The 27,907-nt window shown below is 61.3% G+C and overlaps 1 protein-coding gene across 4 annotated transcripts in view; it reads left to right on the top strand.

Annotated features, from left to right (window-relative positions):
* Positions 1-3,842: 3,842 nt before the first annotated feature.
* Positions 3,843-27,907, top strand: part of GSE1 (Gse1 coiled-coil protein) — a 102,153-nt gene continuing 78,088 nt past the window's right edge. Inside the window, exon 1 of one of the 4 annotated variants that reach the window (XM_036390420.2) lies at positions 3,843-5,789. In XM_036390420.2, coding sequence (XP_036246313.2) covers positions 3,843-5,789 — 1,947 coding nt within the window. The remainder of the gene's footprint in view (positions 5,790-27,907) is intronic. The other 3 variants (XM_054516164.1, XM_054516163.1, XM_036390421.2) reach the window with 3 other exon arrangements.

Below are 27,907 nucleotides of genomic sequence, written 5' to 3'. Positions count from 1 at the left end.
ATCAGCCTTTTTCAAAAACAACAGAAAAAAAAGGAAATAAAAGCTTGCCGAGACAAATACAGCTGTGGAGTGCAGAGTTCAAGGTCGCTGAACTCCAGACCAGTGTCCCAGCATCCCGTGGCAGCCACTCTGCCACCTTCACCCCAGGCAGGTGACACTTTGGAGCTCAGCCTGGCTGCCCCGTGCCTCAGTTTCCCCAGGTGGCACAGCAGGGATCGTCACCCGTGCTGGCACATGGTGGCATTCAGCTGTCTCCTGGACTTTGAGCAGGGATGATGCCAGGGCTGGGCTGCCCTTCCCAGTGCCCTTCCCTGCCTGGCTTTGCTGTGGGGCAGGACGCCAGAGCCCACGGGCGGAGGTGGGAGCCTGGACAGGCGCCGTGGGGGCAGCGACTGTTCCGCCTCCCCGGCCACTCTCGGCTGGGAATTGCCTCCTTGGAGAAATATTCCCTTTTCAAACAGCAGACCCTGCTGAGGATTATCCAGAGGGGGTGGCTGGGGCAGCAGTCACGCTGTCTCGAAGGCACTGTGTTGTTTGAAATGCTCTTTAAGGCACTTGATGACTCACAGCAACAGCTGGAAGGAATAAGCAGTTGGTAATTTCCATATTAACCTCCCGGTCCCAGGGATGTGGGATCTGCAGCACGTGCCTGCTCCTGGGGGTGCCAGGGAATGGGTGCTGCTGGGGCCTGTCCTGCTGGGCAAGAGGGCAAAAGGGACTGGGATAGGGATAGGAATAGGGACAGAGATGGGGACTGGAATGGGAATGGGAATGGGGATGGAGATAGGAATAGAAAAGGGGATGAGGATGCAGATGAGGATGGGGATGAGGGTGAGATGGGACAGAAGTGGAAAAAGAAAGGGGTATAAGGATAAGGATGGCAATAGGGACAGGCACAGGAGTGGAAACAGGAATGGGGATGGCGATGAGAATAAAGATAAGGTTGGGGCTGGCAGTGGGGATGGATGGAGGAATTGAGGTAGGAATGGGGATGGAAATGAGGATGGGGACAGGAATGGGAATGGGGTCAAGGATGGGGACAGGGATGGACCCAGCACGCTGTGGGCTGCTCATGCCTCCATCCTGAATCCCTGCCCCAAACAAGACAGAGGAGCCCCCCCTGCCCCACGGGGCCAATCACAGCTGTTTGCACAGCACCTCGCACAACTGGTGCTGAGTCCTGACACAAGACAGGGCCTGTCCCCTACCCTGAAGGGACATCTGTCCCCGGGGCTTGTCTTTGAGCGAGAGGCCACCTCTGCACCGCATCCAGCAAGGCACAGTGTGACATCGGCCATCCCGAGCGAGCCAGGAGCCACCCTGCCCTGCCTCCCAGTGCGCTCACAGCGCAGGGCTGGGGGAGCAGACCTGGCTGTCACCACCCCAGCGCAGGGGTGTCTGTGCAGGGCCAGCTCTGGCAGGAGGGCTGCGCGCCGGCCGGCGGGAGCCGTGCTGGAAAATCCTGCGCTAGGCTCGCCTTGATCCCCGCGCGCCCCGGGGGACGCGTTTGCCGCCAGGGCATATGTTTTCAGTTCTTGCCGAGGCCGACTTGAGAAATTTTCTCTCCCTCCCAGCTTCTCTGTTGCAAACAGCAACCGCAGGGCCGGGGCGGCACAGGATGATAAATGAGCTGCTCTGTCCGGGCGCAGCCGAGGCCCGGGAAGCTGCTCCGAGGCCGAGTCCCAGTGGGGCGTGGGGGGAACGGGGGAGCCAGGGGCTCGTGGTGCCTTGGAGAGGGGCACGGAGGGTTGGTGTTTCAGGGCAGGGTGCGGAGGGGGGTTTGGCCCTGCTGAGCTCTGGACTTTGAATACGGAGTGTTGTTTTGTGGCCCATCTGCGGAGCAGGCGGGAGAGCATCTGTCGGCTGTGCTCGAAGGGTGGGCTGAGCTGGTGGCCGCAGCTCCCGGGGGAGCTCCAGCTGGGCAGCTGGGGTGAGGCATTCCCAGATCCGCTGCTGCTGCCTGGGGTCAGGGATCCCATCCGGCCCAGTGGCCCCTTTCCATCCGGGAAAAGGGGTGGGTGACACCGAGAGACCGCGTGCGTCTTTAAAGAGCATCTGAGTCATGCCCACCCCGACGCGCGGCGTTCCCGCTGCCCTCGGTGCATAGAGCAGCCACCACATCAGCCCTATAAATAAATAAAATATAACGAGGCCCTGCTGTCTTCTGGAAACCCCTGAAAAAGCCCCGTGGAGCCAGTTCTCCCAAGGTATCGTGTTCCCGCTTTGTGTGTTGCCTCCCACCCCCTGCTTCTTTACTACCGGAGCCATCTGCGTGGAAACTGGATCCGGGTCCCTGAAGAGCCCTCCTGCCCCTGCCCGCGCTCCAGCTGATGTCACACAATCTGTTTGATCTCAGGGCCAGTTGCCGGGGAGCACCGGACGCTGTCACCCGCGGTCCGGGTGGGAGGTGACACCGAGGGTTGGTCAGCCCCAGGGGGACCCGGTCGGGGTGGCCCGAGGAGTGATGAGGAACAAGGGGCAGCGTGGCTTCTGTGCATCACCTGGGTGTGCTGGCACGTGGCTCAGGCGTTCATCCTGCTGTCCCTCTGTCCCTGTGTCCTATCCAACCACTGACCTTGCCTCCTTGGGTTTCATCCTGCACCCTCCCAGCTCAGGCAGATTTGCAAGGACAGCACCTGGGATATTGCAGTGACTTGCCGTGAACTCAAACTCCGCAGCGCTGCCGGGAGCAGGCTTCCTCCTAAAACGACTGTTTGAAAAAAAAAAAAAAATCCCCCTTCCAGCTCCTAATATATTTATTTAATCGGGAGAGCCGTGCCGAGCCGGTGGGCACCCTGACGAGCCGCTGGGGTGGTTAATCAGTCAGGTTTAATTGAGGCTGGCCCTGGGCACAGTTTGCGCTTCCGCGGTGCCTATTGTCCAAGGACAGCAAAGTGCTTTCCAAGCATTAAATCTTATCGCGGGCTGCGAGGCAGGTAAGGATATACCGGGATTATTGCATGCGCCGCTGAAACGCCGCCAGCTCCGGCTGGGAACGCATCAGCTATTTACCAGTGAGTGGCAAAGCGACGCAGCATTTTAGGACCGAGCGGGAAATAGAATCTGGTATTGAACTGGAACAGCGGCAGCAGTTTAAAAGTGGGAAATAAATTACCGGGGGTGGTCGGGACACCGAGTTAATGGCTGGAAAGGGCAGGAAAGGGCCGCTGCTTTCGGTGGGATCCGTCCTGCCGGCGTGAAGCGGGAACGTGGTGCCTTTGGGGGAGTGCGAGCCGCACAAAGCGCCCTGGTGCGGTTTGGGGGTGGCGGGTGGGACACGGGTGACGGGCGCGGAGGGGACAGCGCGTTCGGGCCGCCCCGCGTGGGGCCGGTCACAACCCCCCTCGGGGGGCGGCTGTGGAAATCCTCAGGTCCCTCCGCGGTGGGGTCCCTCGGCTGCGCTCCGCGCCGGGCTGGCTCCGGCCGGGCGGGCGGGCGGGCGGGGGGTGGCAGCGGCTCGTTCCTCCCTCCGGGCCCCCCCGGGCGGGCAGGTCGCGGCGGGGGGGCCGGGGAGGAGCCGGGCCGGGGGCGCCGGGGCCGGGAGGCGGCCGGCAGCCGCCCTTCCTCCGCGCCGCCAGCGGGACCCAAACTTTCGCACCGAACTTTTATCCCGGGTTTATTTTTGTTGCTGTTCGTGGATATTTCGTTGCCGCGGGGAGCTTCTTTTTTTGTTGTTGTTGCCGTTGTTTTATCATAATTTTTATTTTTTTTTTTCCTTTCCTTTCTCGCTGCCTTCCCCCCGGCGGGAGGAGGCGGGCGGAGGGGTGGGGGGGGAGCGCTCCGCAAACCCGCCCCCCGAGCCTGCGTGTCCGGCGGAGCCGCGGGATGAGCCGGGGGCGGCGATGAGCGCGGCGGGGCCGGGGGCGGCGGCGGGGCCGGGGGCAGCGGCGGCGCCGCTCTCCCGCAAGCAGCGGCTGATGGCCGCGCTGGCGGCCGGCGAGGCGGCGGCGGCGGCGGCGGCGGCGGCGGGGGGGGGCGGCCCCGGGGCCGCGCAACCTTCGGCGCCCCCGCTCTGCTGCTTCATCTGCGGCGGCGGCATCAGCCGCGGCAAAGAGCTCAAGCTTCAAGTGCGACCCCCCCGCGACCACCGGCCCTTCTTCCCCTTCCTGCAGCACCAGGAGCCGGCGCCCGGAGCCCGCGCCGTCTCGGCGGAGGGCTGCGCCCTGGTCTGCGCTGTCTGCCGCTGCTTCCTGGGAGAGCAGTGGGACTCCTTCGAGCGCAGCCGCACGCCGGTGGAGAAGCGCATGTACTGGCTCAAGCGGCCCCATCAGTGCGAGGCGGCGGCGGCGGCGGCGGCGGCGGGGGGAGCCGGGCTGCGGCGGGGGGCCACGGGCTGGGACCCCGCCGCGCCGCCGCGCCGCGCCGCCGGCCACCCGGAGGAGGAGGAGGAGGAAGAGGAGGAGGAGGAGGAAGGGCCGGCAGCCGGCTCCGAGCTCTCCGAGCTCTCCGACGCCGAGCCCCTGTCGGAGCCCGAGGGGGCGGGCGGCGCTGCGCGGGCCCCCCCGGCGGCGGGCAGCGAGCGGGGCCCCCCCTGCTGCTCCTCGGACAGCGAGATCAACATCACCAGCGAGGAGGAGGAGGAGGAGGAAGGCAGCGAGCGGCCCGCTTGGGCACCGGGCACCGCCTGCTACATCTGCGGCAGCGCCCTGGCACCGGGCGCCCAGCACCGGGTCCACGTGCAGAAGCAGGAGAAGAGCTCGCCGGGGCCTTTCTTCCCGTTCCTGTGGCTGCACAGCCCCCCGCCGGGCGCCCAGCCGCTGTCCCCCACCGGCAGCACCCTGGTGTGCCCCTGCTGCTTCGCCTCGCTCATGCAGCAGTGGCAGAGCTTCGAGCTGGCCAACGTGCCCGTGCTGCAGCGGCTCTACGTGGTGCCCCTGGGCGCCGGGGCCATGCCCGCCAAGGGCCGCCGCGGGATGAAGGAGGACGGCACGGGCATCCCGCCGGTGCCCGAGGCTTGCTACCTGTGCGGGGAGGAGTGCGGCAAGGAGGCGAGGCCGGTGGCGGCCAAAATCACCAACGGCAACGCCAAGAGCACGATGCATTTCCCCTTCCTCAGCCTCCTGCCCTGCCCGCCCGGCGCCAAGGGCCTGAACAAGCACTGGGAGGTCAGCAGCTGCCGCAAGTGCTTCGGGGTGCTGCAGGACCTGTGGGCCATGTACAGGGCCTGTCACAACGAGGAGCTCATCTCCTCCGTGCAGAGTTTCCTGGGGAGGTACCACCAGGTCTTCTCGGCCGGTGACCTCGCCGGCCACCCCGCTGTCATCAAGCCCGGTCCCACCTCTGTCTGCTACATCTGCGGGGCCGAGTTGGGAGCTGGCAAAGAGTTCCAGCTCAACGTCAACCCTCCGGGGCGGTTTGGGGAGAAGGAGCCCTTTTTCCCCTTCTTGACCGTCTACCCGCCCGCCCCTCGGGCCAGGCCGGCCGACTCCACCGGGCTGGTGGCCACCTGCATCCTGTGCTACCACGACCTGCTGGGACAGTGGCTGCAGCACGAGGGCAGGAACTCCCACCACCCCAGCAGCGCCTGGTCCCGGCAGTACAAGGTGGAGACCTTCGTCTGCTTCTTCTGCCGGCAGGAGAAGAAGCGATGCCTTGGATTAAAAGCGGTTCAGGTGGCCAGGCTTCCCGTCTTCCTCTACACGCTGCGCGTGGCCAACAGCCTGCTGGTGGACGATGGCAAGCAGCTGACCATCGGCGCCTGTGCCGAGTGCGGGGCCGTGGTGCTGGCTGGCAAGAGCATGACCCCGCCAGAGCTGCTGGCAGTGGCGCCCCCGACTCTCCTCCCCAAGGTAAGGCAGCTGGCCCGGACCCCATCCCTCCTTTCCCGGCGCTTCCCGCCTCTGGAATCCAGGAGGAGTTGGAGCGGTGACATAGATGGATGCTCTTCTTTTGGGTCTGGGTGCTGGGGGTGGTTGCTAATGGATGGGGCGCCTTTAGCAGTGAACTTTTGGAGCTGTCAAGCTGCGAAGGAACAGATAAAAACCCTTCCAGGAGGAGGGAAGAGCCAAGACCTGTCCTGTTCCAGAAGTGTCTGTGTTGTTGGCAGCTTCGCATGAGGGAGGTGGGAGCCAGGACAGAGGAAATCCCAATCCTGTCCTGCTTGCCATCAAGGGTGCTCAGAGGTGCCAGGGAGGGCTGCCTGGCCTGCCCTCCATGGGAGCATCCTTGGGAAGCTGGAAGGAGCTCATGGGCTCTGTAGGAAACTTCCCAACTTATCCCCAGTTTTACAAGGTGCCTTAATGAAGGGATTTCCCTTGGAGAAGCCCCAGTTCTTCTCACAGCTGCTGGGTGAGCACAGGGCTGGGTTCCCCCCACCCGTGCTGCTCTGCTTCTCCTGCAGTGAGGGCTCCCCAAAAGCCCTGCAACCCTGACGGGTGTCACACGGGTGCCATTGCCCAGGTGCTGCCAGATTCCCCAGTTGCTCCTTTCCGTGGCTCCCCCTGGGGTTACACAGGTTGCTTTGAGGGCATCACCTCAAAAGCACATGGCAGAGCAAAAGTTTATTCCCCCCAAGCTTGTCTTTCTCGTGGGATGGGAAAATAACAGCTTTTACTCCCAAATTTCCAGCTTGTGGGAGCTCTCCAGAGCCGCTGCTCTGTGTCACCAAACCAGGCCCCAGGCTGGGCTCTGTCAAATGCCAACATCCCAAATCCCCGAGGTCATTTTCAAAGCCTTTCAGCTCCATCCCTAGCCAGAACCCTGCAGCTCTCTGAGGCGCTGGCATTTTCTTTAGAAATGTAAACCAGTCCTTCCAAGACAGCGCTCCTTTTCTCTCCCATCACTCTCCCTTGGCTGCTTACAAATGTAATTTCCCTTTCAGCTGTGCTGGCTCCTGACCTGGGGGGGACACTTGGAGTGGCACCAGGCAGGAGCTGCATTCACCTGGAGGGTGCCAGGATGGCACAGGAGGTTGGGTTGGCACGGTGCTGGGAATCCTCTGGAAGTTGTTCCTTTTGGGGGGTTCCCCCTGGGTCTGTCAGCCTGAGCTGGTTGGTCCTGCCATCGTTTTGGGTCGTTTGTGGATGCATTTTCATGGTTGCTGGGTGGGTTGTGATGCCCACGTGGTCACAGGTCTGGTGGCATTTCCAAGGTGCTGGAGGCCATGGAGGACTCAGGAGTCAGGTGAGCAGCCCGTGGTGCTGGAGTGCCCAGGTGGGCGCAGCTGATGAGAGGGGCATCACCTGCATGTCCCCAGCTGGTTCTTCAGGCCTCTGCCCCCTTGGTGTCCCCAGGCCACCCCGTGGGGACATCATCAGCAGCAATTCTGTTCCAGCATGGCTGGGTGCTCTGGGTGCTTCCCGTGGGGTTCCTCAGTGACCCCCCCAGGTCCCAGCATTTTTCAGGCAGGCCAGTCCTGGTCCCCACTGGCCCCAATCCCAAACTCCCAGGAGGACACAGAGTGTGTCCCAGGGAAGGGACACTATTGAGTTCCTCCTCTTGTTCCCGGGTTTGCTAATGAGCAAATTAAGGGGCTGCTGCAAGGGGCTGGTGGCAGGAGGCACAGCAGAGCTGCCTGGGGACATCGTGGCCTGGTGGGGACTCTGGCTGGCCACAAGGTCCTGGCACTTTTTCCCTCCCTGTCTGCACATGCTTTCCAGCAGGCTGAGACCTCACAGATGTCAAGGTTATTTAAAACACGGCTTAATGCTCGGGTAGGGCACTTGGTTAATTTAGCTGTACCCTTGTTCAGCCGTTCTTGCTGCTCAAAGTCACCCCAGATGAGCCTTTCACTCTTGTGTGACACCCAGGCCCCCGTTCTGGTGGGACCAAGCTGGAGGGAATGAGCATGAGCAATTAAAATCATCTCCCCAGTTCTCCTTTCAGCTCTGCAACTTCATTTTTGGACTGCACTTGCCTTTTTTGCACCCCCTGCACGCAGCTGTGGTGTGCTGCTGTCTCGCCTGTGTACGGTTGACACAAATGGCTCAAAGCTTGAGGTCAAATACCCCAAAAGCCACCAGACACCCCCACATGTCCCTGTTTTAGCAGGGCAGCAAGAGCAGGGTGGGGCTGAGGTCCTCTCTGTGACAGTGTGGAGGTGCTGGTGAGGGACCCCCACGTCTGGGGCTTGCCACGAGGGAGGAGCCGCTGATATTTTGGGTGGGTGGTGCCTCTGCAGCTGGTTTGGTGGCGGGGAGCAGTGGAACAGGCGGTGCCCTGTGGTGGTGTGGGGTGCCTGAAGCTCTCCCTGCTGCAGGAGGCTCTCCTGGAGGTGAGCTCTGCAGAACCCTGCTGTGGTTGGCACTTGTGGGGCGGGTTTGGGTTGTCCCTTCCAAGAAAAAAAAAAAAATGCAGTGCTGGGTGTAGAAAGGGGATCTGGCTTGGGCATCCTTTGGTTTGTCACCCTTGGTCCCCAGGTGTGCGCTGTGAAAATGGATTTTCTGCCCAGCTGTGCCCCTTACAAGGGGGAGCTGTGTAGATCAATGCACTTATTGGTGTGGGGCTGTGATTTTGGGGTATCCAGGTGGGATATCTCCTTCTGATCTGGATGAAGTGCCTGTGCATCCCACTGGGATGTGCATGGGCTGGCTCCTCCAGCAGCTGCTGCTGGGAGCCCTGGCTTTGAATAAACCACAAAATGCCCAGATTTGGTTGCTTCCCAGAGGTGACAGGGACCTGTTCCTGGCTGGCTGTGCCTTCTCAAGTCACCCCCAGGCTCTCCAGCCCTCTCTCCACAGGGCTGAAGTGATGCACTCTCAGCTGCTTGTCCTCAGCCTGCCTGGCATTCTCAGAGACCTGTGCTCACCAGGAAAAGCTTCCCCTGTCCTCCACCTCTTCCCATCCTCACCTTCCACTGCTCTCTCTGCACTTATGTACCTGTAAAAGTGACTCCTCTTGAGGTTTTCTGGTTTTTTTTTTCCTCTTAAATGCAACTTTTTTGGGAATACTTCCAGGTGTTTGGAAAGCTCTCAAATCCTACCATAACTCGAACACAGCTGTTCAGGACAACCAAGTGATCAGGCCCAGCCCACTTGAGTTGACAACCAGCAGGAATTGTCACCTGATGTCCTGTGACAAGGTGACCCACTCAGTGGCTCAGGGGACGCTCTGAATCTTGTCTCTGTGGGCTTTGGTAAAGGCGTTGGCAGCATTTCCCTGGAGAAATTGCTGCTCATGGCTTGGATGGGTTGCTGTTCCTTGGGTGAAAAACTCTCTGGGTGCTGAGCCTGGAGGGTGGCAGGGAATGGGGACATGTCCAGGTGGTGGCCGGTCACCAGGGGTGTCCCCAGGGCTCAGCGTTGGGGCAGCAGAGCTGGGAAGGGGCTGGAGCCCCAAGAGAGGCTGAGTGAGCTGGGCAGGGGCTCAGCCTGGAGCCAAGGAGGCTCAGGGGGCACCTTGTGGCTCTGCACAGCTCCTGCCAGGAGGGGACAGGCTCTGCTCCCAGGGAGCAGGGACAGGAGGAGAGGGAACGACCTCAGGCTGGGCCAGGGCAGGCTCAGCTTGGCTATTAAGGAAAATTTCTCCACTGAAAGGGTCATTCAAACTCTGGCACAGCTGCCCAGGGCAGTCGTGGAGTCACCATTCCTTGAGGGATTTAAAAAATGTGGCCCTTGGGGACATGGTCGCTGGTGGCCTTGGCAGTGCTGGGGGAACGGCAGAATGATGATCTTGGAGGGCTTTTCCATTTTCCAGCCCAAACAAAGCTGTGGTTCTGTGCTCAGTGTCCTCTGCTGCTGTGGAGGCGTTGGCATGGAGCTCACTGCTGCTCCCAGCCTGGTTCTGGGAATCAGGGGGTGTTTTCCATGCCCCATTCCCACTGTTCAGAGCCCACCTGGGGCTGGTGGTGTGGGGCTGTGCCTGGCAGGGCACAGTCAGGCCCCAGGGGCTGAGTTCACTGTATTTACTAATTGCCAGCAGTGCTGTTGGCTCAGCTGGGGATTTGGCCCCTGCTGCAGGTTCCCAGCTCCAAAGGTCGTGGCTGCATTTCCAAATCACTGCGTGGAGCTGACAGCTGTTGGTGGGCACTTTCCTTTTGGCTTTCGAACAGGGTTTTGGGCAAAAATCAAAGAGTTCTTGTGTTCTCCACTAAACCTTGTCCCACTGATGCTGAGCAGCAGCCAAAGCTCCTGGATGCCAGAAAAACAAACCCAGAAGGCGGGGAGTGATGCCTGAGCCCTCCTCCTGCATTGCACCAGGCCAGATTATGGGATATTTGGGTGCACTGCAGCATGAGAATTGAGAGACCTGTGCAGGAAGAGCCCCAGGCACCTCTGCCTTCTTTGCATCTTTTATGGGTTTTGAAGGAAATCAAAATCCTTCTGGCCACTGGCAGTGTTTTGGGTGGTGGTGCTTTTTGGCCAAGCTGGTGGCACCTCTGTGTCCCTGCCCAGGCATCATGTGTGGGCTCCAGGGGGGTGGCACAGCCTGACTTTGGCTTCTCCTCATCCCTTAAATAAGGAGCAGAGCTGGTCTTAGTCACCTCAACCTCTTGGCTTCCAGCTTGGCTTGGTTTTTTTTGGTGGTTTTACCTGTGCTTTGTGTGGCAATTTTTGCCATCAGGAATTGCAGCAGATTCAGAGCAGCATTTTAGCCAGCTTCACTGGGATAAACCTGTTCAGTTTCCAGATTCAGAGCAGCATTTTAGCCAGCTTCACTGGGATAAACCTGTTCAGTTTGCAGCGTGTGAAGCTGTTTTTAGTGAAGCCTTTCAGCAAAGCAGCTGCTCAGCCAGCACCGACCCGGGCTGGCATTTTCAGATGAGATCTCAATCCCAGCATGGAGGTGGCAATATAATCATGAGATGACTTCATGTCTCGGGGCACGGCCTCCCTTGGGATCGTGTTCCCACATGGCAAACAAAGAAACAACACGGGGAAAATGCGCCCTGGGCTTTCTCCTGCCACTGAGGTCAGGGCTGCTCTGCTGTGTGGGAACAGCACCTGGCTGTCCCTCCTCATCCTCACCTGACACTTTGCCTGTGTCAGTCACCCCCTGCCCTGGGGTGCTGGCTTGTCCCCGTGGGGTTTCCAATGGGGGTGTTTGTCCTTCATTCCCGCTGTGGGGAGCAGCACAGGGGTCTTTGCTCTGGCCAGGCTGACCTTGCTGGACCAGCTGTCCGAAATTCCAGGGCTGTGCTGCCAGCGCCGTGTCCTGCAGACCTCGTGCTGACTCCACAGCTCACCAGCTGGCTGCTATATATTTATTTTTCACCCTGCCCTCCCTGCTCTTTGCTTTCTCCCCGCCTTTCCCAAAAGCAGCAGCGCTGCAGGGCTGGCAGCTCGAGCAGGCACCTGCCAGAAACGCTGGTCTGGCAGTGTGCTGCACCCCCTGGAACACCACCCTGGGGAGAGGCACCGGCTCCACTCTCACCCCATGCAGGGAAAATGCTTTTGCAACCTCTGGAGCATCCCCCGGAGTCGCAGCCAAGTCGGGAGATGGAGTAAAGGGCCGGCTCTGGCTGCTGCAGACAGACAGATGTTTTGTCCAGACACTTGGCCTTTCCCAGCCGTCCGGGAAGCTCGGTCACAGGGGGCAGCCTGGGATGCTCCTTGGCTGCTTCCCAGCGAGGAGGGACTTCCCTGCACAGCAGTGTGGGTGCCTGGCTTTCCAAGTACATCAGGAATGGCAGGAGTTGGCTTTTCACCCCTCAAGAGACCAGCTGGGTCCTGTCCTGACACCCCTGCCACTGTCCTTGAGTGGCAAGGAGCTGTCTCCATCTCCTGAGCAGGTTTTGGGGCACTGGGTGCAGCTGGTTTGCCAGGAGCTCATTTACACCTCTCTGGCTGCAGGAGGATACGTTCCCATGCTGGTTTTTGGGGTGAGGAGAGCTCTGTTTGCTCCCTGATGGCACCTTTGGCTCCTGTCTTAGAGACAGTCCTGTGCTGCTGGGACAGCATCTGCCCAGATGTTCCTCCCTGCAGCAAAAGGCCTGTGCCACATGATGCCATCCTGGCCTGGAAAGGACGGTGTGGAAATGTCCCTCAGGGGACACTGCCCTCCTTGGGGAGTACCAGGGTGGGGACTTGGGTACAAATCCAGGGAGGTGGTGAGGCAGGGGCATCCCTGGGAGCAGGGGCAGGACCCGGCAGGCGGTGGCAGCCTCCCAGCCGTGCCGGGCTCTCTTCCTCCGGGAGCAGCTGGCAGTGGGAGCCTTTCCAGCAGCTCGGTTCCCCCGGGCCCCGTCCCAGGGCAGTGACAGCCCCGGGTCCCCACAGCCAAGGCGGGTGGCAGCGGTGCCCCGGGCGTGCCTTGGCTCCTGGCGGGGCTGCTCCCGTGCCAAAGGCATCGCTCCCAGCCTGGGTGCCCTCCCTGGGCCTTGTGGAGGGTGCCAGAGCCCCGGTGCCAGCCCAGGCTGCTGCGGGCAGGTCATGGCTGCTCCCGGTGCCTCTCCGCGGCACACGCGGCCGAGCCGTGCCCTGGCTGGATGAGCAGCCTTGTGCAGCTGCTCTGGCTGCTGTGTGACTCCTTTTCCCTGCTGGATCTTCGGTAGCAGGGCAGGGATGGAGGGGATGGCTCCAGGGTGGATTTTTGGCTGGGCTGGGCTGGGAGAAGGGTGACGTTACCTGGGTGCGCTTCTCAGCCTGCCAGGGGTATGAGGCTGCTTCTCCCTTTGGTCTCCTTCTTTTCCTCCCCCCTTCCACGTTAGCACAAGTGCTGCTGGGCTTTAGTAGCTCTCAGGAGACTGAAGTCATCTGTTTACCCACGGAGCTGGCGTGCTTGGAGCAGCAGCTGCCCCGGCTTTCCCTCTCCAACCTGCAGGAGAGGAGCCTGTGCCGAGCGCGCCGCGACCTGCGCTGGGGCAGAGCAAACCTGAGGCTGCTCTGGGCTGCCTCACATCCCACCCCATGGCACCCCATGGCACCCCATGGCACCCCATCCCATCCCACCCCATGCCACCCCATGCCATCCCATCCCATGCCATCCCATGCCATCCCATGCCATGCCATGCCATGCCATGCCATCCCATCCCATCCCATCCCATCCCATCCCATCCCATCCCATCCCATCCCATCCCATCCCATCCCATCCCAGCATGGGGCTGGGGTGTCCAGGCTGTGCTGGTGCAGGTGTAGGAGCTCCCTCCATCCACAGAGCTCCCAAAGTTCTGTGTTTTGGTGGCTGTATCCAGGCACCAGTGCTGGATGGGCCATTCCTGATGGCACAAGGACCTGCTGCAGGATTTACCAGGGGTTATTCCATTCCAGCATTGCCTGCCCTGGTGTCCTGGCAGAGCCAGGTCTTGGCAGGGCTGAGCTGCTGGGTTTTGGGGCTGCTTTTGACCAGGAATGCTTGGGGAGGGTCCTGGCACCCCCATGAGGGATGTGAAGAGGGCAGGAGGGCTTGCAGGGACTGCTTTGCAGTGAATTTTGCAGGGACTGGTTTGCTCTGTCCCAGTGAATTTTTGTCTTCCACTTTAGAGCTGAAACAAGGCTGAGGCCCAGCTGGGATGGGAGGGAAGGTCCTGATGGGAGGGGGGTGGTGGCCACTCCCCAGCCAGGGGCATCCCCCCTTGGTTTGGGATGGACAGCTGCCTTCCCTGGCCAAAGGGCAGGAGCTGGACTGCTCCCAGGCTTCCAGCCCCTCTGTGAGCCCCCTGAGGCTGTGTCCTGGCGTGCTGTCACCCAGTGTGTCCCCAGCACCTCCTGCTTTGGGGCTGGGGGTCCCTGTTGTGGGTGCCCATCCCCGCAGGATGTGCATCCCATGGCCACAGCTGCCACAACCCTGTGCAGGTGGAGTTTTCCCAGCTGACCCTCCAAAATGGTTTTAATTGTCCTCCCCAGCTTCGCCCCTCCTTGGAAATGGGGACTGTGTCATCTGATGGGTCTGAGGGGCCACCAGCAGCCACCTCTGTGCCTGGGGACACCAGGGAGGGACCTTGGAGCCCGGAACATTTTGCTGACAGCCGGGATGCTGGGCTCTCACTCAGTGTTTGGCAGCCATGGTGGGACAGACAGACCCAAGGGGGGAGGGACACACAGACAGCTGAGGGTGTGGGGCAGGCAGCACATTGCCACCATCATCTTCCAGCTGCTTCCAGCATGTTTCTGCAAAGGGGCCATGAGGCTTTACATCCAGTGATGATCAAGGGCTGATGATTCCAGTTATTATCCTGGCCAGGAATAAGTATATATGTATATGTATAGATTTAGATTTAGATTTGTTTATATATTTATATATATAGAAGGATGGATGGATGGATGGATGGATGGATGGATGGATGGATGGATGGATGGATGGATGGATGGATGGATGGATGGATGTCTCCTGCCCCTCTCCTTGTCCTCACTGCCAAACCAGCCATTTTCCTCTCCCCATCTCTCCCCCTGGCTGTGGGAGCAGGCAGCAGGAGTTACCCTGGAGTGCAAACACTGCAAGGATGAAGCCTTTCAGTTCTCCCTGGAGGCAGCACTGCCAAGGTCAACCTGCTGTGGGGACAGGCCTGGGTTGTCCCTGCTGGCCCTGCTCTTGGTGCTGGTGGCACCCTGGGGGTGTCCTGGCTGTTCTCAATGGGGCTCTGGGTGTATCCTGTCTGTTCCTGGTGTGGGGTTCTGGGGTGTCCCAGCTGTTCCCAGTGTGGAGCTCCCAGGGGTGTCCTGGCTTTTCCCAGTGGGGCTCTGGGGGTGTCCTGGCTGTTCCCAGTGTGGCACCCTGGGGGTGTCCAGGCTGTGCCTGGTGTGGGGCTCTGGGGCTGTCCTGGTTGTTCCCAGCATGGCACCCCAGGGCTGTCCTGGTTGTTCCCAATGGGGGCTCTGGGGCTGTCCTGGTTGTTCCCAGCATGGCACCCCAGGGCTGTCCTGGTTGTTCCCAATGGGGGCTCTGGGGGTGTCCCGGCCATTCTGGGTGTGACATCCCAGGGGTGTCCCAGTTGTTCCTAGTGGGGCTCTGGGGGTGTCCCGGCCGTTCCCAATGGGGGCTCTGGGGGTGTCCCGGCCGTTCCCAGTGTGGCACCCTGGAGGTGTCCAGGCAGTTTCCAGTGTGGCACCCCGGGGCTGTCCCTGCTGTTCCTGGTGTGGGGCTCCCAGGGACGGGGGCAGCCGGCTCTGCTGCCTGCAGACACAGTCCAGATGCTCCGGCTGCGGCGTCTCTGGAGGGGGAGATGAATTCGCTCCTGCCGTCTTCTGTTTTCAGTCCAGAACATCTGCACAGTAACTGGGAAATCTGGGCTTTCTCCTGCTTCTCAGCCAGGTCCTGTCAGCCCTTTCCTCTTCCAAAAAGGGGTTTGGTGGTTGGTTTTTTTTTTTTTCCCCTCCCCTTCCCGCTATTGCTTGTGCTGTGTAACCTGCTCCCTGCTGTGCATCCTGTCAGGGCTCTGCTTGGATTTTACTCCAGAAGGAGCATTTGGAGGGACCTCCCCATCTCAGCCACCGCCTGAGCTCAGGGATGTGGATCCCCAGGAGCAGATTTTCCTGTGGGGCTGTTCCCCTGTGGCACTGGGATCACCCAAGCTGCTGTATCACCCATTCCCATTCTCATGCTGATCCTGGAGCCTGGGTGCTGCATGCTGAGTGCTTGGGGCTGGACAGCCCCTCCCAAAAGCTGGCACTGGGAAGCATTTGAGGCTGCAGGGTGGCCCCCACCCTGCTCCCTGTTCTTTCCAGCACTGAGTGGCTTGGCCAGGCTGGCCCTGGGCTGGCCAGGACAGCTCTAGGCTTGGCAATATCCCACAGGGGTGAGGTTTGTTCCGCAGCTGCTGGCTCGGGCTCCTGGCACGGCTCTGGTGGGTGCTGGGCACCTCCTTTTCCTTGCTGCTGCTTCCACCATGCCATGGGGACCCTCAGGAAGCATCACCCCAATAACTGAACCCCTGGATGAGGCATAAATCCTGCTGTCGTGTCCTTCCTCCCTTCCCATGCATGGACAGTCTGTGCTCTCACCCTGACCTTCCCCACCAGAGCTGCTGGGGTGCAGTGAGCCCAAATCAGGCTCCATCCTTTATCCACCCTGCTCCTTCTCCTTCATTCACACCGATTTCCTGCCTCTTTGCTCATCTTTTGGTCCTTTTGCTGTGTTTTGCCCCACCCCTCGCTGCCCTGGTTGTGGCTGTGCTGGCGCTGTGCCCGGTGCCCTCTGCTCCGAGCGGAAGGAAGGGCTCCGGGGAGGGATGGCAACGTCGGGGTGATGCCAGAGGGGTTTGTCCTTGGCTGGGACAGGGGACTGACCCCGCAGAGGGGCTTTGGGGCCATGGATATCGTGGGTGCTGCTCCCCCAGGCGAGCAGGGGGCTTGCAGGACACAGAGAGACCGGAGGAGGGAGATGCCACCTCTCTCTTTGGGGACCTTGGGACAAAACGCAAGCGCTGCTCCCCTTTGGGCTCCCTGCCAGCAGAGCAGGGGGGAAACCCTCAGGATGAGGTGATTTTGGGTGGCCTTGAGGGCCAGCAGGCTGCTTGGGAGGCTGGCTGGCTGCGAGCATGGCACCCCCAGGCACCTGGAGGTGACGTGTGCCCCGTGTCCCTGTCCCATGGGGACAGCCACACAGCTCTGGCCTCACAGCTGCTATTTCTGTCCAGCCACCACCACCAGGGCCAGCAGCTGCTGCCCTTTCCCTCCCCATCCCCTCAGAGCCGTGGGATGGATGGAGACAGGATGAGGAATCCCCCCAGCACGGGCAGCAGCTCAATCCCCCTCGGGATCTTCCCTCCAGCCCCGTTTTCCTCCCGTTTAAACCCGGGATGTGCCTGTGTTTGGCTGTAAAAATAGCGCTGGGTTTGAGTCAGGAGGGTGGCAGGGCCGGGAGGGGGCCGGGGTGCAGGGGGAGGTCCGGTTTCTCCCTTTCCTGGAGGAATTAGGGAGGCCACATGCTGCCAGGAGTGTTTGGCTGGTAGAGGCAAGCGGAGGCTCCGAGGAGGCGAGCAGGCGTCCGCACAGATGGAAATTTGATCACCCACGGCTCAACAGATTGTTTGATTTATTTTAAAATCAAGCAGATGGCTGCAACAGGAGTTTGTTTAAGTTCAGCTCCGAGCTGGGCCAACGGCCAGGATACTCGGGGGTAGGCGTGCCAAAAAATGTTCAATGACTTTGGTCATCACCCACCTCTCCTCCTCCTCCTCCTCCTCCTCCTCCTCCTCCTCCTCCTCCTCCCTTGCCTCGCTCCAGCACACACACCCCGCTTGCTCCCCCTCTTATCGCATCCTCTCCTTCATCTCTTGGCTCCTGCAGCTCGCTTTGTCTCTCCCTGCGGGCTGCAGCCTTGCCCTCCACTTTTCCTCCCCTTCCACGAGCTCCAGAGGGTTTAACTCTTCCCCAGCCATCCTCTCACCCTGCTTCCCTTCTGCTGGAGGGGGTTGTCCCCAGGGGAGAGAGGGAGAACCCCCATCTCTGTCTCCTCTGGGACCAGACTGGGGGCAATGGAGAGCTTTGAGAGCTGGCTGGATGCCTAAAGGGAAACCCTGCCCCATACCCTGACCCCATACCCTGCCCCCATACCCTGCCCCATACCCTGCCCCATATCCTGACCCATACCCTGACCCATACCCTGCCCCATACCCTGCCCCATACCCTGCCCCATACCCTGCCCCATACCCTGATCCATACCCTGCCCCATACCCTGACCCCATGGCTGTCCCCTCTGTGGTGGGGAGGGGGTGGATGCATCCTGGTGTCCCCCTGCCCTGCCCCACACTGGTGGCAGCCTGGGTGAGTTGGGGTCCCAGCAGTGTGGGGTCCCCATGGTGGGGTGTGAGGGGTGAGCTGGGCACGGAGCAGAGCCCCTGCTGCAGCCTGTGGTGGCTCTGGATGTGTTCCTGGCCTCTCTGCCAAATGGCCAGCAGGGAAGGGGCTGGAGGAGCCAATGGGAACATCCTGGGATGTGCTAAACTGCTGTAAATGGGATGGGGCCTGCTGTGCTCAGGGCTTTAAATCACCCAGTGCCACCAGGCTGGCACTGCCCGGGGTGGCACAGGGTCCCCAGCACGTGTGGCCATGTCCCCTCAGGCTGCCAAGGCCCATCTGGGATGCTCTCTGTGGCAGGGACACGAGCTCTCTGCACCTCCTGGGCTGAGTGGGTGGGATGCTCCAGGCCCACCGGGCATCCTTGGTGGCCTTGGGATATCCCTGTGCCTCAGAGCAGCTCCCAGCAGCACAGCAGGCTCAGTGCACCCTCTCCCTGCAGGGCCCTCCTGCCAGAGAAGCGCCCATTCTCCCGTTGTTGGGAGCAGGGCTGTGTGATGGGACCTCTCCCCAGCTCCCCCGTCCCCTCCAGGCGGGGCTGGGGGCCTGTGGCTCCTGCTGGGAGCAGCGTGTGGGGCTGGAAGGGGTTAAGGCAGGCAAAGGAAAACAAGAGCTGCAGGGCCTGGGTGGCTGACAAGCCAAACAACTGTTTTTGACTCACTGTTGCTGCCTTGCCAAGTGCAATTGCTTCCACATTCCCATCCCCTGGCTGGAGGGGCGCAGGGAGATGTTGGCTTTTTGTGGTCAGCAGGGGAAGGGGGATGCCGGGGGAAGGGCTGGCTCTGCACTGCTTTTTCTCAGCTCTTCCCTCTTCAGTTCCCCTCCCTGGCCAGGGCCAGGAAGGGGCAGGGGGTGATGGTGCCAGGGGGGTGATGGTGCCAGGGTCACTCGCCCCAGCTTCTGGTGGAGCACCCCCTCTGCCAGAGTTAAAGGTGGGAGAGGGAACGGGGGGGTAAAATGCACCCCCAGGGTGTCTGTCCTGCCTTTTCCTGCTGTTTGTCTGCAGGGAGGAAGCTGAAAAGTGGCTCCTTCCCTGTCAGGGGGTGCTGGTGGGTGTTGGGGGCCAGGAGCACCCATTTCCCCCCTCTCCATCCCTTCAAGCCCCACATCCTCAGTGTCCTGTTCTGACCCTCCACGGGGGTGGGGAGTGATCCCATTGCTCTGGGATCTGAGTTCTCATGTGGGGCTGGGCCCCCCACCTTGCCTGGGTGGGGGTAAATCTGTCTGCAGGGTTTGGGGGACACACACAACCCCAATAAAATCCCCAGGCCTCAGGTTCTGGTGCTGTTGTGTTGGAGACAGGAAGAAATAATTCCTTGGAGAAGAGGCTGGGGAGTTACAGCGAAGATTTGAGCTACTCAGGGTCGCTGCTTTGTGGAGTTAATTATCTTCTGAGTCTGGGTTTTTTGGGTGTTTTTTGAGTTGGTGGTTTTTGGTTGGTTTTTGTGTTTTTTTTTTCTCCTTGGGATTATTTCTTGGCAAATGAGGCGTCGTTCTGAAGCACTGAGCTCTGCTCCCTGGGAGCTCCTGGCTGCTAAGTGCTGTGGAGGAGATCCTGGTCTTAAAAAAAAAAAAAAAACAATGCACCAAAAAAAAAAAAACCACCCTCAAAAAAAGCCCTGCTGCCTTTGCAGTGTGAATATGGGGTCTGGGATAGCTCAGGAGGATTCTGTGTTCCTGGAGGTGTTTCTTTAGGGAAGCTGGAGCAGGAGCCTCCTGTGGGCGCAGGCAGCACTGGGATGGGCAGGGGAGGATGTGGAGATCCTTGCCCTGGTCCCTGCAGGGCTGTGAGCTGTTTGGGCTCCCCCACAAAGTCCAGCCTGGACTGGGGGTCTGGAAGGAACCCCCAGCATTTGGGAAGCTGTGGGGGTGTGCTGTGAGCTGACCCTTGGGTGAGGGGGGGGGGTTTATGGGGCACCTTGTGTGGCAGCTGTTTCCCCATTTGGGGTGTTGTGGGGTTGGGGTATTCCTGCAGCACCACATTCCCATCACCCTCCGGCTCCTGGGGCTCTGCTGCTGCCTCTCCCCACTTTGGGGAGGCCACTTCCCCCTCCTGACTGTGGGGAGGGTCTGGCAGTGCTGGGACAGCGGGGCTGTGGTGCAGAGCATGGGCTGGATGCTGTGGGACAAATGGGATGCACACCTGGAGCTGCTCCTGCAGGATCTGAGCTGCTCCTGCAGGATCTGAGCTGCTCCTGCAGGATCTGACTCCTCTGGCTCCTGCTGCTGTCCCTGGTTAATCTCAGCCTCGTTTGCTGAGTCCCAGGGGAGGGAGGCAGCAGCAGAGCAGGAGCTGGCGGTGCTGGAGGTCAGGATGGAAATCCCTTCCCCTGTTCATGCTGCAGGAAGGACCCCCAGAGCTTTCCCCAGAACATCCCAGTGTCCCTGAGGGATGGGAGAGCTGACACTGGGCTGGCAGCTGAGACTGCGCCACTGGGACGGACACACCATCCATCACCCCAGGGCTGCAGCCAACCTCTGCCCCTGTCCTGGGCACCCTGCAGGACCCATCCACACCATCCATCACCCCAGGGCTGCACTCAACCTCTGCCCCTCTCCTGGGCACCCAGCACCCTGCAGGACCCATCCACACCATCCATCACCCCAGGGCTGCAGCCAACCTCTGCCCCTCTCCTGGGCACCCAGCAGGACCCATCCACACCATCCATCACCCCAGGGCTGCACCCAACCTCTGCCCCTCTCCTGGGCACCCAGCAGGACCCATCCATGCCTCTCCCACCCCGCTGGCACCGGGGGTGTCACCAGGGCAAACCCCCAAACTCTGCCCAGCCAAGCCAAGGGCCCTCCCAGCCACAAGTGGCAGGGGATGCTGGTATCCCCTGTGATGTGGGACACCTTGTCAGCCCCTAATCCCGACATGAGAAGGCAATTAGGGGCCGGGATGCCCTGGCTGGGGCGGCAGATGGGGCGCAGTGCCGCCGTGGGGCTGCCGCTGGGGCTGGGGCCGGCTCTGCTGCCTCCTCCTCCTCCTCCTCCTAATGTGTTTGCAAATCCTCCCCAGCTGAGGGGATTAAAGCCGGCATCTGGCTCGCTTTAGAATATTAAAACAAAGGGAGTTGTAGGCGCCATGATCGGGGGCAGGCGAGGGAGGGAGCGGGGCCGGGGCTGGGGGGGGCTGCTGGGAGAGTCTGCAGGAATCCCCCCCTCCCTTCCCAGCCTTTCCCCCAGGTTTTCCCTAAGGAACAAACCCCGCCGTGGCTTTGCAGCAGCGGGGCACAGGGGGGGGATGCTGGAGGCGGGTGGGCCATGCTGGGGGTGCTGTTTTGGGGGGGGGGGGGGGGCCAGGGAGGTTTCTCTCTGCTTTTTCCACCCCGTTGAGCTGTTCTGGAAGCGGCAAGAATTCAGGAAGCCGGCGTGCGGCGAGTGCCAAGTCAGGCTGTACCGCAGCCAAGCCCCTGCTTGTTTTCTCGTCTTGCTGGAGCCAGTAAGTGACCTTATTAGCTTAGGGGGCAGCTGCCTTATTAACACACATCTGGCGGCGAGGGGGCCGCATAGGCCCGATATTGTCTCCCTGCCTGCTCCCAGCGTGGCTGGGGGGCTCCCCCTGTGGCTTCTGCCATCCCTCCTGCTAGCAGGGCTGGCATCCAGGCAGCCCCACTGCCCCCCATCCATCCCCCTGGGGGGGGGGCAGGATTAGGCAGATGGGGTTTGGATTTGTTGGGGATTAATAATTTAAGGTTATAATCCGTGTGTGAGGTTATAATCTGCAGGGGAGGGAGGGGTGTGGGGTCCCCCAGCAGTGTGGGGCCTGTGCTGCTGGCATTCCCATGGATGCTGCCCCATCTCCCATCTTCCTTATGGGGCAGGCTCTGCTTTTTGGGGCTCAGCATCACCCTGCAGGATGATCACTCAGAGGGGCTGGACCACCCATGCAGCATCCTCACATCCCTGCCAGCAGCCGGGGTGGGCACTGGGATTTCCTTCTGGATTGGCGTCAGCGTCTCCTGCAGCAAGGAGAGCCTGGAGCATGCTGGGTTCGGGGCTTTTCCAGCACATTTGGCTCTTGAAGCGGGGGGGTTCCCAGGAGGATGGGAGCTGGGAGGCTCCTGCTGTGCCAGCACAGGGAGCTGGGGGCTTTTGGCTGCTGTTGAATCACCCCAGGCTCTGCTCGGGGCAGTCCCTGTGGGTGCACATCCCATCACAACCACCATCCAGTGCCCACTGTCACCCGGAGCTGCCCATTTCCTCTCCCTGGCTGCAACCAGAGCCAAGCTGGGAGCACCCCTGTGCCACATCCCCTGACCCAGCACATCCCTGGGGGGGTGCTGGGTGCCCGCCCTCCCCTCCACCCCACACAGGGATGCCCTTTGTCCTTCTTGGCCTGTGGGGGAACTCGGCAGCTCTTGGCTTCTCCCTTCTGTTTTGGAAACTCAAAACATTTGCAGGGCGGCCCACTCGCGCCCTGCCGCCACAGAGAGAGGCACTTGGCTGACTCCTCTGCTTTCCTTGGCCGCTGCTCACGCTCGGGGGGGGCTTTTCTCCACCTCCTCACCCCTCTTTTTTCTTTTCCTCCCTTTTTTTTAATCTTCTTAAAATTTTTTTTAATTTATTTTTTCTTCCCTATGCTGTAAGCTTGGAAGAACACCCCCAGCCTGCAGGAAGAGCCCAGGGAGGGGCTTTTCTCCACCTCCTCACCCCTCTTTCCCTCTTTTTTCTTTTTCCCCCCATTTTTTTTTGTTTTTATTTTTGTTTTTTATTCTTCCCTATGCTGTAAGCTTGGAGAAACATCCCCAGCCTGCAGGAAGAGCCAGCCAGGGGGGGCTCTGGTGGTGCCCACCAGCCCCTGGCACTGACCTTGCTGTCTGCTGGGAAGGGCGGCTGCGCCGGGTGGCCGGAGCAGCACCAGCACTAATGAGCTCTGCCTGAGCAGCAGGATTAATTAGCTGCTGGGAGGAGAGGGGGGAGCATCCTTCTGCGGGGGCTCTGTGCCACCAGAGCCTGGCACAGCGCGGTGCCCGGGGCTGCGGTGGATTTGGGATGCTCCAGGAGAAGATGTGGCCCTTCCTGGAGCAAATGCCATGAGCCAAGAGGGGAGAGGGAATCCCAGTGCCACACTGGGAAGGTACAACAGCTGCTGGTCAATCACCCAAACTCCTGCTCTCTGTATCCTATTTTTTTCCCCCAAAAAAGCCTGGTAGGTTTTTTAATTGATGTTTCCGTGCTGTTTCTGAACCCGGAGTGTGACAATGTAAAATGACACTACAGGGGACAAAGTGGCAGCTGGCTGGGAGCTGTGTGGGGCCTGGCCGTGTGCTGGGGTCAGCCCTCACCCCAAAATCCCAAGGGCTCAGGGGTGATCAGGAGCGTTCTGTTGGTGACTGTCACCCTCCTGGAGGGCGCCCCCAAACCTGGCTTTTGGTGTCCCATTTGTCTGGGTGGATTTTGGGGGGGGGTGGCTGTGTGCCTTGTCCTCCACCAGCCCCTCGGTGCCCCTCTCCTCTCTGGAGGAGCAGGCACGGGGCAGAGGTGACATCAGGGGGCCCTGCAGAGACAAGCAGGGACACGGTGTCGAGGCCGGGAAGGTCGCGAGGACGCGGAGCTTGAACTTGAATTAGATGGTAATTGCGCCGTGCCTAATTACAGGGAAAGAGCAAATCACTGCGGTGCTTCATAAAGTGTCTGACACGGAATACCGAGGATAATTAGCAATCAGACGGGAAGCTGCTGCCTCCCCGGCCCCCCAAAGCCCTGGGGAGCCCCGCTCCCCCTCCCCTCCCACAGCATCTGCCCCTGCCTGGGGGGCTTTGTCCCCCCCAGCGTGGGACATCTGCCCCCCCAGCCCCCCAGAGTGGGACATTGGCGCAGCAGAGCCACCTGGGGTGGGCTGAGGTGCAGCTGGTGGCTGTGTCCCCCCCCGTGTGTGTGTGTGTGTGTCCAGGTGTCCGTCCGTCCCCACGCGGATCCGTGTCCAGGTGTCCGTCCCCAGCCCCGCGGTGTGTCCAGCTGTGCAGCCCGTGCCTGCTGCCAGCCGTGCATTAATGCTGCCTGACGCTAGAGCGCACCAGCAGCATGTCCTGACGTCCTCCCTCCCGGGGACACGGCTCCCAGCAGGGCCACCTGCCCTGGCCACCCTGCTGTGACCCCGCTGGGGACCCGGGCTGGCCTTGGTGGCCGCAGGGGACATCAATGGGTGTCAGGGCTGGGACTGACCGTGCCTGGTTGCACTCAGAAGGGAGGAGAGTTGTGGCACCCCAAAAATCCCCCCTGCCATCCCAGCCTGGCTGCTGTCACCCCTTTGGGGACTGGGAGGAGGGCAAGGAGTGCCTGGCTCCCAATTAGCTGCACTTTTAATGATGCTGCTGTTGGTTTAGGGAATGTGTGTCCCCCCCTCAGGGAGGCTGGGTTGTGCTGGGGAGCTGATCCTAAACCTCCTGTCCTCCCATCCCAGCACCCAGAGGCTGAGGAAAATCCTCCCTGTGGGCATGAAGGCACCTGCCAGCCCCAAAACGCCCCTGGCTGAGGGTGCCAACCTGCTTTGGCGACTTCACCCCAGCTCCTGCTGTCCCTGGAGCCACCTCACTCCTGTCCCCTGCCCAACACCAGCAAAGCCCATCCCTCTGTCCCCTTCCCAGCACCTTCTGGGAATCCCACAGCAGATCCCACCAGGATTTTTGGACTGGTTTGCCACCGGGTTTTTAGAGAGGGCTGAGCACACGGGTGCCAGCATGGGGACAATGTCCCTGGTGTCCCTGAGCGCTGGGGCAGGGTGGAGGTCACGCCTGCTCACCCTCCTCCATGCCTGTCTCCTTCCCGCCTCTCCTACTGGCTTCTCCTTTTTTTGTTTCCCCCTCTTGGAGCAGCTGTTCTCTAATAAGCTGTTAATGATGATACAGTAAGTAGGAGCAGAGAGTCCTGCGGGAGCTGCCACGATTTGTGTAATTGGCCTCAGAGGAGACAGAAGTATCTAATATTTACATGTCGGTATTAGTCCCCTGGGAGCCTGCCTGGGCTGGCACTGAGGCAGCTCCCAGCCTCAACCACTCTGCTCCCCCCCGATGGATCCTCACATCTCCAGTGGGTGGGAACTACCAGCTGGGAATGGGGGGGAATCCCCCCAAAATAAAGCTGGGGGTGGCTGAGCATCCCCAACAAAAGCTGGGGGATTTTTGCAGGTGTTGGATCACCCCAAGAGTTGCTGAGCATCCCCAACAAAAGCTGGGGGCTTTTTGCAGGTGTTGGATCACCCCAGGTGTGGCTGAGCATCCCCAGCAAAAGCTGGGGGCTTTTTGCAGGATCACCCCAGGCTCTGCTTGGGGCTGTCCCTGTGAGTCCCTTTGTCCCCAAGTGCCACCAGCCCTGTGCCAGTGCCCACCCTCACCCAGAGCTGCCCATTTCCTCTCCCTGGCTGCAATCAGAGCCAGGCTGGGAGCAGCCCTGGGCCACATCCCCAGATCCTGGCAGGGGGATGTTGGTGGGAGCAGCGGGGTTGGGCTGAGCTCCCAGAGGGGAATTGTGAGGTTTGGGGAGCCCTGTGCTGGGCAGGGGAGCTGGGCATGCCCCACAGTGAGTTTCCCAGGGTTTTGACCTGGCTCTTGAGGCACAAACACGTTCCTGAGCTGGCTGGTGCCTGGAGCAAGGGGTGGCAGTAAGAGAGATGCTCACCCTGTGGCCACCAAGCACCTCTGCCCTGTGCCAGTGGCTGGGCTGGGTGCTGTGCTCCTGGAAGGGCAGGTTTGGGAGCAGCACTGTCACCGTGGGCTGGGTGAGCCGTGGGGCTGGGCAGGGACTGCTCAAACTGCCCCTGGTGATCCTGCCTGCAGCCATGAGGCCGGAATGCCAGGGGAAACTGAGGCACGGCTGGGGAAACTGAGGCACCAAGGGCTGAGGAGCAGCCTGCCCACCCTCCTGCCCCTATGGGGTCTTGCCCTGGGCTCCATCCTGTGCTGTGGTGTGGACAGGGAACCACCAGGGCTGTCCCACTTCCCTCGGTCCCCCCTGGTGTCCCCAGAGCTCTGGGGCTGTCCCCTCCTGCTGGGGGTCAGTCTCTGGCCAGGATTCCCTCAGCTGAGCTGTTTTGGATGCTGGGGCTGTGCTCACTCCAGTGCTACATTCCTGCACCCCCAGTCCTGCAGAGACCCCCCAAAGCAGAGGGTAGGGACTGGGATGGGGGCACCAGTGCTGAGCAAGTGGGGCCAAGCACTGGGAACATCCCAATTCCCTTCCCTGGAAGCTGGGGGATCCTCCAACCCATCTCCCATTGCATCCTGGTGTGCTGGAGGGGCCCCCAGCCCTGTGGGATTGCATCCCCAACCTTTCCCGCCCAGATTCCCACTCTCCATTGCCTCGGCAGCCCCGGAATTGTGGCTCAGCTGCCAGGGGATGTCTCACATCCATGCTGGGGGTGCCCTCCAGGGAGGGTGGGGGGGATGTGGGGGGCTGATGTGGGTGGCCAGGGGGGTTTTTAGTGGGGTGTGCCAGGCTGGGCACAGCTGCTCACCCTGCACAGTCAAAGGCTCAGTGTTCTCCAACTGTTTTCCAGAAGGCAAGTGGAGGCTTTGCTTTGGAGGTAGCCTCATCCTGCCCGCTGGGACTGGGCTGGGAGCCACCAGGACCTGGCATCCGGGGTTCTGGGGGGTCTCCAGGGGGCTGTGGTGGGGAAGGGCTGTGGGGAGGAGGCAGGGCCATCACACCCTGAGCTCCTGGCAGGATGGAGGTGCTTGGCTGGAGCCCTGTGGCTCCACTCTGCTGTGGTGGGCTGAGGAGCTGTTGGCTTCTGTTCTTCCTTCCCTCATCCCTCCTGTGATCCCTCCATCCTTCCCTCTGTCCGTCCCTCCCTCCCTCCATCCCTTTTGGGTTGTGCTCCCTGCTCGGGACGTTCCAGGCTGTCCCTGGCTCCCTGCCAGCCCTTTCCCACACTCCCTAATCCCGGGCTCCAGCCCTGGCTGCTGCTGCCCCGGGAGCAGCTGCTGCAATCTCCCCGAGCCAGGGAAACAGGACCTGGCCCTTGACCTCCCGGGGAATCTGGGGGTGGCAGCTTTGGTCTGGGGACAGCAGGGGTGTCCCCAGGTCCCCTGCTGTGTCAGCCACCCCTCGTCCAGGGCAGAGTGGGCGGATGGATGTTGGCAAGGGGTGCAGTGGGGGGAGCAGGGCAGCACCCCTGGGTGCTCTCAGGCTGCCGTGGGGTGGAGGGGGGTGTTCACAGCCCCTCACACCCCTGTTCTGTGGGTGTTTGGGGGGGGACATCCCCCCCACCTCCTTGCCTCCCTCCTGCCTGATCTGTTCAATCTGCTAAGCAGGGGAATAGGGCAGCCGCCATCTGTGAGCCTGCCAATAATGGGATTAACTCCTTCCCCTGGCCGGGCCGAGCCTGACGCTGGTTCTGGCACCCCCTTCCCGGGGCACCCCCTCCTCCCTCCCGCCCGCGGGGGCAGCCAGCGCCGCTGCCGATGCTGCAGCCCTGGCTGGGGCCAGCCCCGATGTGCCCTCCCGCAGGTCTGAGCCACCAGCACGGACTCACCCTCTCCTGCCTCAGTCTCCTCTCTCTTCCCTCCGTGTCCCCTCTTGCCTCAGTTTCCCCCCTCCTGCCCGTTTTCCCCCTCTTCTGCCTCAGTAATGCCCCATTCTGCCTCAGTTTCCCCTCCTGCCTAGCAGGGTGGATTTGGGATTCCCTGTGTGGGACTGGGGAACACGAGCAGGGGGAGCACACTGAGCTCTGTGTGCGTGAATCTCTCACTGTGCGTGAATCCCTGCGCGTTTGTGGCAGAGGAATGCGGGATGCCAGCCCACCCCCATCCCTCCGGATGGGGGATGCTGCCCGGGGAGGGATTCAGGGATGCAGGATTCGAGCCCAACCCCTCCGAGACGCTGCCCGAGGCTGGGGCAGAGGCGACACCGCACGTGGGGGGGGAGTTCAAGGGACCCCCACCCCCAGCCCTGCAGCTTCAAGCCCTTTTGCCGGGGGCGGGATGTCCCCGCTAATCCTCTTAGGCTGCGCCCCGGAGCAGCTGGCGAGGCCGCTGCCCATCCTCCCTCCCTCCCTCCCTCCCAACAGGTGCCCCCCGGCCCCCTCCCCGCCGGGGCTGGGCGGGGGGCTCGGGGCTCCCCGCAGCAGGCAGCCCCCCCTTCCCCTTCCCCTTCCCCCGGGGCCGGCCCGGGAGCGCTCATTAATTATCTAATCTTCCCTTTATGTTTAATTTACAGCCCCGCGCGGCTCTGGCCATATGCTGCTTTTGTTGTGTCTGGCTCTTTGTTGTGGCAGGCAGCGGGGGCTGGCGAGACCCCCCCCCCCCCCATCCCACCCCCAGCCTTTGATCCCCCCTCCCCTCGCAGCGCCA

This window comes from Molothrus ater, chromosome 12 (assembly GCF_012460135.2).
Source record: "Molothrus ater isolate BHLD 08-10-18 breed brown headed cowbird chromosome 12, BPBGC_Mater_1.1, whole genome shotgun sequence".
Classification (NCBI taxonomy): domain Eukaryota; kingdom Metazoa; phylum Chordata; class Aves; order Passeriformes; family Icteridae; genus Molothrus; species Molothrus ater.
The sequence above is the reverse complement of the archived record's forward strand: the minus strand, read 5'-3'. Positions and strand labels throughout refer to the sequence as shown.